At 37.9% G+C, this 12,833-nt stretch overlaps 1 protein-coding gene across 4 annotated transcripts in view; it reads right to left on the reverse strand.

Annotated features, from left to right (window-relative positions):
- Positions 1–746: 746 nt before the first annotated feature.
- The window catches only part of LOC114060001 (ribosomal protein S6 kinase alpha-2-like), a 187,559-nt gene continuing 175,472 nt past the window's right edge, over positions 747–12,833 (reverse strand). For all 4 annotated transcript variants that reach the window (XM_027889102.1, XM_027889104.1, XM_027889105.1 and 1 more), the window contains 2 exons: positions 5,025–5,141; positions 747–1,143 (listed from right to left, as the gene is read on the reverse strand). In XM_027889102.1, coding sequence (XP_027744903.1) covers positions 1,015–1,143; positions 5,025–5,141 — 246 coding nt within the window. In that variant the 3' untranslated portion in view covers positions 747–1,014. The remainder of the gene's footprint in view (positions 1,144–5,024; positions 5,142–12,833) is intronic.

The raw sequence follows: 12,833 nt of genomic DNA on the forward strand, positions 1-12,833 counted from the left end.
GGGAAAGGATTGTCTAAACGCCCGGTGTGCTAATTCCTCCTTTTGACGAGTATTCAGAAGAGGTGCTGGCTCTGCCTGCCGCCACCTGTGTAACTCTACCTTCCAATTACTGGTATATTAATTTGTATTTTGTTTCTTCAAAATGAGGCATGCTAAAGAAATCTGTTTTTTTAAGTGATGCGAACTATTTCAAAATGATTACTCTTCACATTAGGATAGAAATTTAGGCACTATGCTGCATTGCACAAAATGACACTGTCCAAGAGAAAGCAAAATATCTGCTTTAGGCAAAATGAATGCTCTCCACCTTATCTGCAGAAAAGTGTCAGGCTTTTGAGAGGATAAAACAGAGTACAGTGCTAGGTCAGGGAAACAAGACAACTAAATCTTCCTAGCTCCATGGAGGAACAAACACTAAGAACTTCAACTAAGACCAAATTTATTCTGTTTGCTTTTCAGTCCTGGGCTTCACTATCAATTTCTTTTCCATCTGAGTGAAGCTGTAGCAGCCAGTGGTCCCAGGTGAGAATGACCAGCTTTTAAACATCAGTCATTTGCCCCTGGCCTCCTACAGTCCATGCACTGACTGGTCACGAGCTAGGAAACAGCATGATCTTAACAACCTCAAAATGACTCCTCACACTTGAAAACACGCTCCCATGAGTTTTCAGGCACAAAGTGAGGAGGCACCAGCTGGGAAGGCCATTCTGCCCCGTAGCAGCCAGGTTTTACTTCAACAATATCCTTATTTACTTCAGCAACAGAAAGACACTGACACTGCATTACAAATTAACGTATACCCAGTAGAAGTCCTATAAATAACACTAAGAAAATGAAGAAAGCTTGCAGCTGGGAAACTCCAAACACTTGTTTTCCTTCTCCCACACTTTATAGGTAATATATTTTTTTGTGTGTTTTTTAGAACATTTGCTACAGAGGATAGCAGAGACATATTTATGCACTCATATACCATAAAGCAGCAGAGATGCAAAAAATGGCAAGAAAAAGTAATTACTAAGTAGCATGGAAATAGAGACTGCAGCCACTGTCCCAACTCTTACCTTTCAGAGTTGCCTTCTTAAGTACCTTCATGGCATAAAGCTGGCCTGCATCAGATCCTTTGATCTTCCTTACTAAAAATACCTGTAAAAAGTAAATGTTTTGTATAGATGAGTACTGAATTTCTACTTACAAGCCTTACTGCATTTGACAGGAGAATAGATACTGTTATTCGGGAAATCCAGGGAACATTACTAGCTGAAAACACTTCGTATCTATTTCACCTGCAGTTGGTTGAGCTAGCTCTAGAAATTATCAATTTTAAGCCTTTATCACCTCACAAAGAAAATATGTTTGACATTATTAATTGCCCTTATATATCCAATTAAAATTGGGTGAAGAGTCAGAATCAGGGTGCACATACCTCTTCATATTCTGACCAACTTTACATTAAAAAAATTATGTCTCATTTGTGTTTAGGAATGTGCAGAGTCTTAAAATTATTGCCATCAATTACATTAAAGAGAAAAACCAGTGTGGTCTGCTCTATGCTGGAAATCACTAATGGTGACTTTGCCTAAGATATAACTGAAGCAGAAAGTCCATACAGCTGAAAATCTGTTAGTATAATAAGTATAGTTTTCCCCGTTACAGTCTCCTATGCCTCATCTTCTGACAGTGTAAATTTTTAATTGAAATAAACTAACATTGTAGCTAAAAATATATCCTACTTGTTTTACTCCATGCAAATATTTATCTGCCCCTGAGTGCATGTGAGCACTGGAAGGGTAGCGAACAAAGAAATCAGTAGCTTAGTTTGGTCTTTATATAACTTTCAGTGTTTTAACAATTGAAAATAAAATAAACAAATCTTTTAGTTGATTCCCAGGACTTACTCTGTCTGCTGAGGTTAGAAGTACCAGACAACAGTGTCTTTTTTATTTTTTTGTTTTTTATTTCAGCACTTGTGTTACTGGACAGAAGCTGAAGTGAAGACAAATGCAGAAATAAAAATACAGTCACCCATACATAGCATATAATTACAAATATATAAATTAAAAAAGCCAAGGTGAAATTACGTAACTAATGAATGTCTAGTTAGATTAAAAATTCTGTGGCAATTATTTTATTAATTCCCTGTCCAGGAACCATGCAGCTTTACTAACTGTCTCCACCTAAAATGCAAAAAGGAAAAAAAAAAAAAAAAAAGGAGGAAGTCTGTTTCTAGTTCATGATTTGCAAGTTGAAAGACTTATCTTACTAAAATAAAACTCTGTAAACAGATCAGGATCTTCTCAAACACCCTTTAAGGAAAAGTTTGTGGAGAGGGAGAACTACTTTTACCAAACAGGTACAGAAGCTAGAAATAGAAAAAAAAATTAAACACCTTAATCAGGACTCTTACATCTGACAGCATCATTGCTACCACACTTCTACATATGACCTGATACGTTTTGGTGAGATTTTCCTTCTCAAGATGTTTCCTGTGTATAGGAGATATGCACAGTTCCTCAAGGTGCCCTGACTCCCTGAGCTTGGGCACATGTTGCTTGTTCCCATCTCCTGTTTCCTAGTTTGATGAACATACAAATAGCTCCAGCACTCACAACTCTAGGAACAAATGATGAAATCCGGATCCAACAGGAACACATAAGACTTTGTGAAGTGTTTTTCATTAACATTCATGATAAATTAAGCTCAGCTGCTTCAGCATTAACAGGAAGTCAATCCATTTAGAAGTTTACAGAGAAAAGCCAGGATATTTTTCTATCCAGCTCAAGTAAAAGATTTAATTTTTGCTTTACATTGAAAGGGAGCAGAAAGTCAAAAGCAAGCTTGCCCAGACACCAGATTTTCAGCTGTATTATTATTCTGTAAAAATGGTTATAGAATTTTTACCCAAAAAAAGGCCAAAACCCAAACCCTTAAGATAATGGTTTTAAGCAGTAGCGCACATAGAACAACACAGCATGCTGCATCTGCAGAAATATTAGGCTGCACTTGTACAAATATCTTGTCTGCAAAACTTCCACTACCTGTATTGCTATAATAAGCAAAATTAGCAATTTACGTTACTAGTCACTAGTCAGCTGTTCCCTCTAGCATGGGATAGGGCACTTGTCTGCATTCCCTCGAAAAAAGATGAGTCAAGAACACTGTGTTCTTTTTCAGAGGACATCAAAACAATCATCAAACCAAAAAGGAAACAGAACAAACGAAAATGCATTGTACTGCAAAATGATGTCATCCTTCTGATTATTCTTAAAGGTAAAGCTACATCACTCTTGAAACCACTAAGTGGCCCTGGAGTGCTTACTTGACTGGTTATATTAGCTATACTATACTAGTTTCCCAGAAAAGCATAGGCATGTGGCTGAGCATGACTTTCAATTTTCTATTTTGATATGTTTGCAAGCACCTCAGGCTACTAATACCTGAAGTAGCAAAACACCTTGAGCTGGAACAATTGGGTTATCACCAAATCCTAATCTAGAAAGCCAAGCAAGTGCTATGCCTCTCAAGAGTGTGGAGGTCACTCCATTAGAAATTATCTCTAATCCTTCAAGAAATTATTTAGGCCTTGGGTGAACAACTTGAAAACCTAAAGGCTTGCATTCCCGGACACTTAAGATTTGAACCATTAGCTCAAGTACCAAGGTGATGAAAATTTAGGTGGTTGAAGACTGGATAAGAAACAGAAAGTCATTTGTAATCACACACAGCTTCAAACAAGTATAATGTCCATACCCTCACTCTGATCTCCCAGAAATCAGATCTCCTTTTGGCAAGTGGTGGCAGAGACTAGACATTCTGCTTATAAAAAGGCTAAAGCTAGAAGACCAACTCAAAAAGTAAATACTGAAATATGCCAGTACACTATCAGACAGACAGTGAGCCATTTCTAAAATCTTTACTGCCTGAATCTGAAAACTGGCCATTCTGCCTGTGCTGCTTTTGCAGAAGACATTTCCTTCTCTCGCTCTTCTCCTTCTTGTATTGAGTCATACAGTAAACCTAATTTTGAGTTGTTTGATTTTTCACATTTATTTAATTTTCAAAACTCAAATATCGTCACTGTGTTCTCCAGAAATTCTCTAGATTAAAACTTGGTATTGAATTTTAACTTTCCTGATACCTCTCATCTCAGGGAACTTCTAATAGATTTAATTATCAGTATAATTCTAGAATATTCAGGAAGTTGATAAATACTCTCAATATGCCTCCTAAGGCCCTGATTGGGAAGCATTTTTTAAAAACCCCACAAAATAATATATTTACAATTATAAGATTTTTCATGTCTGGTTTTAATTAAGTTTACTGTACCAAAGGTTTCAATGTCTTTTTTAAACTATGGAAAGACTTTAAGGTAGAATTGACTCTTCCCTCTTACTTTCCATCTTTCATTCATATTCTCATTTCCAACTAACATGTCCTGCTGAAGAAGAACTGTCTTTGGGATTCAGAAAATCCTTGGTCTTAAGGTTATGTGAAGAATGCTATTTCCCTAAATTAACTCGTAGTCATGTAACCAGGTTTTTTTCCCCCCTATGATCTCACCATAATGATTGCTGTCCTCTGCACTAGGGTTCATCTCCAGGATCTTCTCAGGTCTCTGAGTGTGAGCTTAACAGCAGTCTGGGACTTGGAAATGTGCTTGACGTCTCATTTGCCCTTAGTGAGAATTGTGCATCTAACTTTTTTAAGTCTTTGAGTGTTCCTATTCATATCCTCCAGCAGTGGCACACTCAATTCCCTGGTGAACAGGTCAGAAAGAGGGAGGAGAATCTAATTTTATAAACAGTGATGCTCACTGCCCAGAGCCATAAGCACTATTTGCTAAACTAGTTTATATGCAGAAATCAAGCTAAAAGACGAAAGTGTTATTAAAATGAACATAAGAGAGCTTTGCTTATCTGCCTTTACAATATAATTTATATACAGACGTTATCAGTGTAAATTAACTCAGAGAAAAGATATTATATTTTCAGTATTGCTCTAGGTGATTAGATAACAATAAAAATTACCTTCCCATATGAACCTTGTCCTAATACTTTCAGCAGCTCAAACTGAGAAGGATCTGCTTTTTCAAAACCTTCCTTGACATGATGACTGATGTCTATTTCCTTCACGATACCTTCTTCCTGCAAAGAAAAGAAAACAATATCCCCAAATCAGAGCTCTTATTATCCTAAGGAAATTTATTAATTTTTAAAATCTCATCTCCTGTGATGCTACAGTCATGTAGCAAATTTTGAAAATAGAAACAAATGTTTGTCCAAATATTCCACGTGCCTGTTACTGCTGGGGATGGTAATTGTCAAGACATCCAGGCATGGTACTTCTGTTTATCGAGCCTCAAGATATGACTAGGTAAAGACAAAATATACAAACTGAGGTAAAAAATACACTGTGGAACTTGATATGCCCGTCAGAGACCTTCCTAGCAGAGCGGCATGTACTCAACTCTGTACTACAGAGGGTCCAGCACACATCTCTCCACATATTTTCTCAGTTTCCCCTCAACTGTTTGCTTAAATCAATCTTAAAAAACTTCCTTAATCTTAAGCAGCAACTTTTTAAATGAGTAGGTTATAAAGAAAAGACATTGCTAGAAGTGTCTCTCCCTATTTACCTCAAAAATTCTAATGTTACTACTGATAACCCTTTAAATAGAAAACAAACTAACGATTAGATGTGAAAATGGAGTGGTGGTGGGAGGAAGACTGACACTCACTTTCTTGCTTGCAAGAATTATCTTTAAATGTTTTGGATTTTCCAAGTTCTTTTGTTAAAATATTTTCCTGTCAATAAATGCATATTCCTCAAAGACACCAGTTCAGCTAAGACTTTCATCTTGCAAGCTGTGACATATGGCATTTGTTTTAGTTGTTTGTTTCATGTTATTCTGGCATGTTCCTCTAAAAAGAGAGCGACTGGGTCATGCGAGACCCAGAGGGACTACGCAGTTCGCAGCAACCCAGAAAGTCACTGAGCTGAAAAGAAACCTGGAAGAAAGGACCTGCTTTTCAAGGACACAACGATAAGGGAAGATAATATTTAGACTTATTTCTGTATGTTTTGTACACCTATGTTTGAATGTTTTGGTTTGGGCTTGTGGGTGGTTTTTTCTTTTTTTTTTTTCCCCTCCAAACTACTTGTTCTAACTTTTCTACCACTACAATACAGATTTTGAGTACAAAACTTTTTTTTTTTCATATTCCAGTTTGAGGGGAATTACTAACTAAGTATATTCTGCACTAAACAAGAATAAATTTCATTCTCTTCTCCTCCAGAAAAATTGCCATCACTTTCTACCAGCTGTAATTCATTGAATACTTGGCTTGCATTCCTCCTATTCCCTACCTTGCCCCTTTACACTCATGTGCTTTGGAATCGGGACTGTATCCTCTGCTTGGTTTGGAAAGCTTTGTCTACTTTGTATATGCTACCACAATCGTGGAAAATAATCATAATCTCACAGCAACTCATTTTTCTGAACCTAATTCCTCTAGTTTAAGGTTTGCCTGAAAGGAAATGTTTGAAACCAATGAACAGTCTTCACTGAGAGATTTAAAGAATTTCTAAGTACATAACTGTCAGGATCTCTCTTCTCATTTTTCTGGCTTTAATTGCTGTGGGAGATATTAAATGTATCAATTTAAAAAACAAAAAAGCTTTTTCCTAGATGAGAAAAACAGTAGTACATTCATACAACTTCAGTACTTTCTATTAGCTGCTTCCTAAAGAAACCCAATATTATCCACATGCTGTTATCAAAGGCTCCACCAAGTTCAGAAGTGATGAGTTTTCATATTGAGGGAGATGCATCTTTAGTAAACTTCCTGCAGCTGAGAGACTTGCACATTGGGAAGAACATTATATCAAGCTTAGCCCACCCTGCCACACTCCAGTTTAGATGAAGTATCTGGACAGCAGGGCTCACCACTCATCTTGTTCAGCAGTTACTCACAAAGGACAAAAATTACTCCCCAAAGAGTTGGGCTCCTGAATCAACTCCATACTAGACCTCATATGCTTGGGAGTTTGCTTTCTATGAAGCACAGGCAGAGTTTGGGAGGATTTACTTCTGTATGTCAGTCTCTTTGTATGGATCCCCACCAAAAACTATGGTATGATGAAAAAAACTGCATGACGTCTCAAATCAACGCAGCTTGAGGGCACCTCATTACCTTTTCATGATTTGGCCCATCTCTGTTTTGCACAGCAAGAAACATCCACTGCAATCAGGTGATGCAGGATGTGGATCCAAATTTGGAAATTATTCAGGAGACAAAACTCTGTGAAAAGGAAACTAACCCAAATTTTATATACACCATATATCTTCCTCAGATTTTCTTCTTTGAGCTGACACCTTGATCTCAAAAACCGTGGGTGAGATCTATCACAAACAGCAAACTCCTTTGTAATTCAGCTAGATTGTACTTCAGCCTGAACCACGAACTTACTTTCAGCAACATTTGCAAGTTTAATGATAAGTGAGTTTTAATTTGTCCATTCACATTAGTCATCAAAGTCTTAGGCCTACAACCTTAAGCATATTTCTCATTGTATTACTAAATTTAAAATAACCTCTTTAGGTTCATTAAATTTGTTCAGTTACAGGAATATATTGAAAGTATTAGGGTGCTGCAAATTCAGCTTGCTGGAAGAATGCTTAAAAATTTCTAGTATTCCCAGAGAATAGCATAATTAATTAAAAACTGGCAATAAAAACAATAATTATATGCATCTCTAATTAAAATATCAGAAAAAAAAAGTTATTATTTAAAAAGAATGGAACAAAATACAAGGCCTACCAAAGTTTATCAGAGAAGCACAGATTCCAAAGATGGGAAAAATCCGTTAGATTTTGTGACTTCACTAAACTGTAAAAACGTTGGTTAGAAGAGGCTTTTAAGGGTCATCTTGGTCAGACTGGTTGTTTTTTTTTCTACTGTGGTTTTCCATGTCTCAAACAATGAAGCTTGAGCCACTTCCTATGAAAGAATATTCTCTTTCAATTTGCCCAAAGTCAAGTTGAGCTGCCTGATCCACAGGTCCTTAGGAGGAAGCAGGATATTTTTCTAGGAAGGTAGGATTTCCTGTGGATTTCCTGTGGTCTCCTCGCTAGAAAGGAGCAGCAAAGCAGCACTGAAGAAAAGCATGCCAGACATCTATTTTTTCACCAGTCATCACCACAGTGGTGTTACTTGTGAGCTGTCCAAAAGGTAGATAGTATTTTAGCTAGTATGACAAATCCACTTCCCATTGGAGCAGAAAGCCAAACTATCAGTGCTTGAGACTGAAGATGGACACAGCCCCTTAAAGGAAAGATATGCTGGTGTGTTTGCACACATGCACCCATTTGCCTTGCATGTAGTTCTATAATCTTATCACTTTCTTTGCTGCATAAATTCTGGAATAACTTCTGTCTGTTTTACCTTACTAGGAAAAAAAAAAACCCAAACCCACAAACCAAATCCTCTTATGTTCCTGATTCATATTCTTACTTACACAGGACTTTCTCATTTATGTCTTTTGAAGTGTCCCTGTATTACATTAATAAGGAATACAGCATAATTTTTCTCAGACATTGATGATCAGAGTGAAATCCAAACTATCAAATCACAGATCTCCCAACTGTTTTTGCTCTGAGTTGCATCTTAAGAACTTCTCTAACTTGAATTTTTTTTTCACTGTTCAAGTAAATGCAGCATTATCTACATCAGGAATTTGCATAACAATAAAACTGAGGCAAGAGATTCACAACACAGACAAAGCCTGCACACTGAAGAAGCTGTTTTGATGGGAAGGATTTCACTCTGGAAAAAAATAGCAGCCAACTTTGAAAATGGTTTTGATCAGTGAGGTTGGTGGAGTCAAAAATGAATGTTCCATAGTTTGATCTTGCAACAGCTGTGCACAGCAGCCCAGGCTCTTGCTCCCTCCTGACTTGTCCCAACACTGCATTAGCAGGAATACTTGACTCGATGAAGCTTAATCTTTTGTAAACTTCTCTAAATATTTATGTTTGCACAAAAGGCATCATCCTGTGACAAAAGTGAGATGGATGTTCTTGGCCGTTTAAGAAAGCACGTGGTCAAGCAGGACAGACTAGGGGAGGGAGGGCAATGAACCAGAAGGAAAAAACAGGAATGGAGAGTGCTTCTCTATGCTAATACAAGAAAGACCTATTCAGGGTCTGATTCTATACTGTATTACTCACTAAAAGGCTTCCCCCAAGCTGGCAGAAGTTTGGGAGATTAAAGTAACCCGCTATCTGGATGAAAAGGCCGTTTTGATCTCCTCTCCTTTGGGACACAGGAGAAGAGAGCTTCTGTTCTTGTCCTGTGACTGTGGATAGCACAGACACCTCTGTTTTGGTGCTTCCTGGGTGGCAGCTGCTCCCTGTAGCACTGAACTTGGTTCACTTTACAGATTTCCTCATGCAGATCTTGAAGCAAGAGAGGCCCTAATGCCTGGTGGCTGATGGAGAGCAACCACAAAAAACTCTTCTAACTGCAACAATGCTTCCAGACTCACTGTCACATATTGGAGTAGGATCAAGAAGTGTAGGGCAATGGACCTGGGAGTGGAGTATAAAGTCATTCAAAGGACACGCCTTCCCAGAGAGCAACTCTTTTCATTTTAGCTGTACTCTCTTATCTTGCCTCCTTCACAGCCTCTCAGCAAATATTATGGAAAGAATACCTCCTAGAAAATGGACAGGTTTAATCCCTTTTGAAGTCTTGTCTGGCTACTCCCCAAGAGGTTTCTGAACAAACAGTGCTAAGGTCATCAAAGCCAGAGACCACATTAACTATATTTCAGCCACACACAAAAAACCTTCCTCACCAAGACTTCAAACATCTGGAGAGGGGGTTATTCCAGAATCAGCTGCTTCTACCGATGGAAAATTTTATGCTACCATATCACGTGGGCAAAAGCCATGGTGCTAACGTAAGGTTTTATTCCTTGTCTGGCTATCTCTTCAGTTGCAGAGGATCAAGATTGGCATACAGGTATGGTCATAATGGGTTGGCTTCATTTTTCAATAAAAATATGCACACTTTAGATGTGCAAGTTTTGCAGTCTATAGGCTTACATAATGTAAGGGTGGAGGTCACAGAGAAATGAAAGAAAATGTGGCAAGAGAAAATAAGAAATAATGATAACTCTGAAGATATGTTATTGTTGTTTGAGAGAATCATTATTTGTTTATAGCATATGCTCAAGATACAGACTATATTTTCATACCAGTCTTGCCATTTGGCAGGTTACCACCTAACAGAAACTCAAATCACAACTATTTAACTTCCAGGTATCGCAGGCAACACAACATTCCAAAATAATACAGTTCATTAAACATGTTTAAAATCTGATACAGGAATAGTTAGGACAGGATATGTCTGATAAAGATGAGGCCAGGTTTCCACCTTAGTTTACAGGTTCTATTCTGGCTCAACCCATTGTAGAGTAATTTGTGTCAAGACATAATAGGCTATTCAAATGCTGCCTAGGGCAGGGAATGAATTGCTGGCCTGTGTTCAGTTCTTTGAGGACAAGTATCACATTAAAATGAAAATGTATAAGAGCATTTTCATTAGCCTCTTCCCAAGCCAGTCTCCATCCAGCAGCTGGAGTAAAAGTTGAGAAAGAAATCTTCCATTTTAAATGGTTTGTAATACAAGTTCTGGCCTCTATTGTGATCTAGAAAGATGTAAACTGAGAAATAATACTCTAAATGGGTCTGGTTGCTTTGTTCTCTACTGTCAAATAAACATTTGCTTTAACAACAATGAATTGGGACTTATGGAGCCCACAAAGAAGCATGTGGAACTCACAGTGAATTGGATGGACATTGTGCCAGGTTCATATTTGGCTTTCAAGCATAAGGTCACCTACTTTTGAGAAATGTCATATAGAGTTAAATAATACACAACAATTTTAAGAGATTGGGATTTCTTTCCCTCATCTTTCACAAATGTGAAGAGAATGTGTTATCTTGCATACGGAATTCCAACAAGTAGGTCAAAACTTGCTGGAAAACAAAAACCTTAGAGCAATTTCTGAGGAGTACAATCCACTCTCAGTCACTCTTAAATTCAGCACACTTTTCTATAGAGAGAATAACTATTAAACTCTCTTTAGAACTTCTCTCCAGCTCCGATTTTTTATCCCATTTTGGTCTTGAAGATTGGTGCTCTTTATCTGATGACTATAGTGTCTTCACAGACTCAGTTCCTCACTAGGACAAATACAACACAATGACTGTGAAGATGCATAAGAAGAACGATCTTCCCATTTCAAGCGCAGATATACATGAAATACAGGGACACACCAATTCTTGATCGAATGTGCAACCCTGGACTCAAATCATTAGCCAGAGTAATCCTAATTTTTTTTTAATTCTGGTGCAAACTGCAATAGTTTATGAGGAGTGGTGAGCAGAAAGAGTACATAAAAAACTATTAAAGCAAGGGGTTAAAAAAAGCAGAACAAAAACAGAACCATCTGGTCACGAAAAAAAAATACAAACAGTTGGCCAGCCTTACTCATATAGCAGCACTCTACAAACACTCAAATACACTCGTGAACTTTAACAGACACAGCCCCAAAATGAGTCACACCATTAAAGGACAAAGAACTCATCTATATTGCTCTAAGCTACAATAAATAAGAGCAGGAATATTTTCATCAACATCCTACTTGGCACGGCTTACAGGTGTGCCATTGGCCTTTACAACTCAGAAGAACTGTAAGGTCCATTACTGATCCTTTCTGCTGGTGAAGAGGCAAAAGAAGAACACTTGCTGCTCATTCACCAAGGAACTAACTCCAGTCTGTCTGCAGCCAGTGCCTAGAAGAAATTTTTACTCCTGGAAGGGTAAGTATTCTTGTTTCCTTATGATGATGCTATGTCGCCACTAAAAAGAGTTATGAAAACAACATGCAATAGTAGGGGACAGTATACATGACCGCACTGAAAAAAAAATAATTTATACAGGCTTTCATATCTTACTCTCCACTACAGTTCAAGTCTGATTCACAGGTCAGTATCATTCCCTGTGCACTCTGTTCTGAACCACTCATAAACTCTCTGTGAGGGGCTTGGGTGACTCCCACCGGAGACCCTCCCAGCAATGCCGCCACCCACCAGCACTGCAGCTCACTCACCAGAGCTGCCTGGCACCTGCTGCAGCACATCAGCATTCACAGGGAAGACCTAGTGTGACAGTCCTAATGTGATGGCAACCCATCATTCATGCATTTCCATGACAGGATACAGGTAGGCCCCACATCCCTGTGTCCCAGCTTTCCATCTGTAAAATGCAGGTAAACTCATCTTCCTTTTTCATGAGGTTAGTGGAGTATAAGGGCATTGGAAAGACTATGAAATACTCAGATACTATATCAGGCTCCAAAAAGGAGGAAGGACTATCTGTTTAGGATACTATTCAAGAATTATAAATACTTACTAAATTACTCCAGTTTCCTTATTGCTGTACTCAGTTGCTTCACAGACTAGAAAAAAAAAGGTTCCTGATGTTTTACTAGTGCATTTGAGTGTGAAATAAAAACTCCAGCTGCACTAAGAAGATAAACTGCTTAAGCAAAACATATTTGCAACCATTTCCTTACCATTTCTTGATCCAAATAAAACAGCACCACAGCACAGTAAGTAAAAAATACAAAGCCCTGGGGCATTTGCATGATGATTTAAAAAGAACTGAATCATCTTTAATATGCATATTAAAGGAAAAATATCAGGTTTCATCTCAAAATGTGAGGCAGAGTGGACAAAAGGCTGTAATAAGAGATAATCACATTAC

The sequence above is a fragment of the Empidonax traillii genome, unplaced genomic scaffold (genome assembly GCF_003031625.1).
Source record: "Empidonax traillii isolate 1590-97213 ecotype Southwest subspecies unplaced genomic scaffold, ASM303162v1 scaffold254:size1037790, whole genome shotgun sequence".
In the NCBI taxonomy this organism is placed as follows: Eukaryota; Metazoa; Chordata; class Aves; order Passeriformes; family Tyrannidae; genus Empidonax; species Empidonax traillii.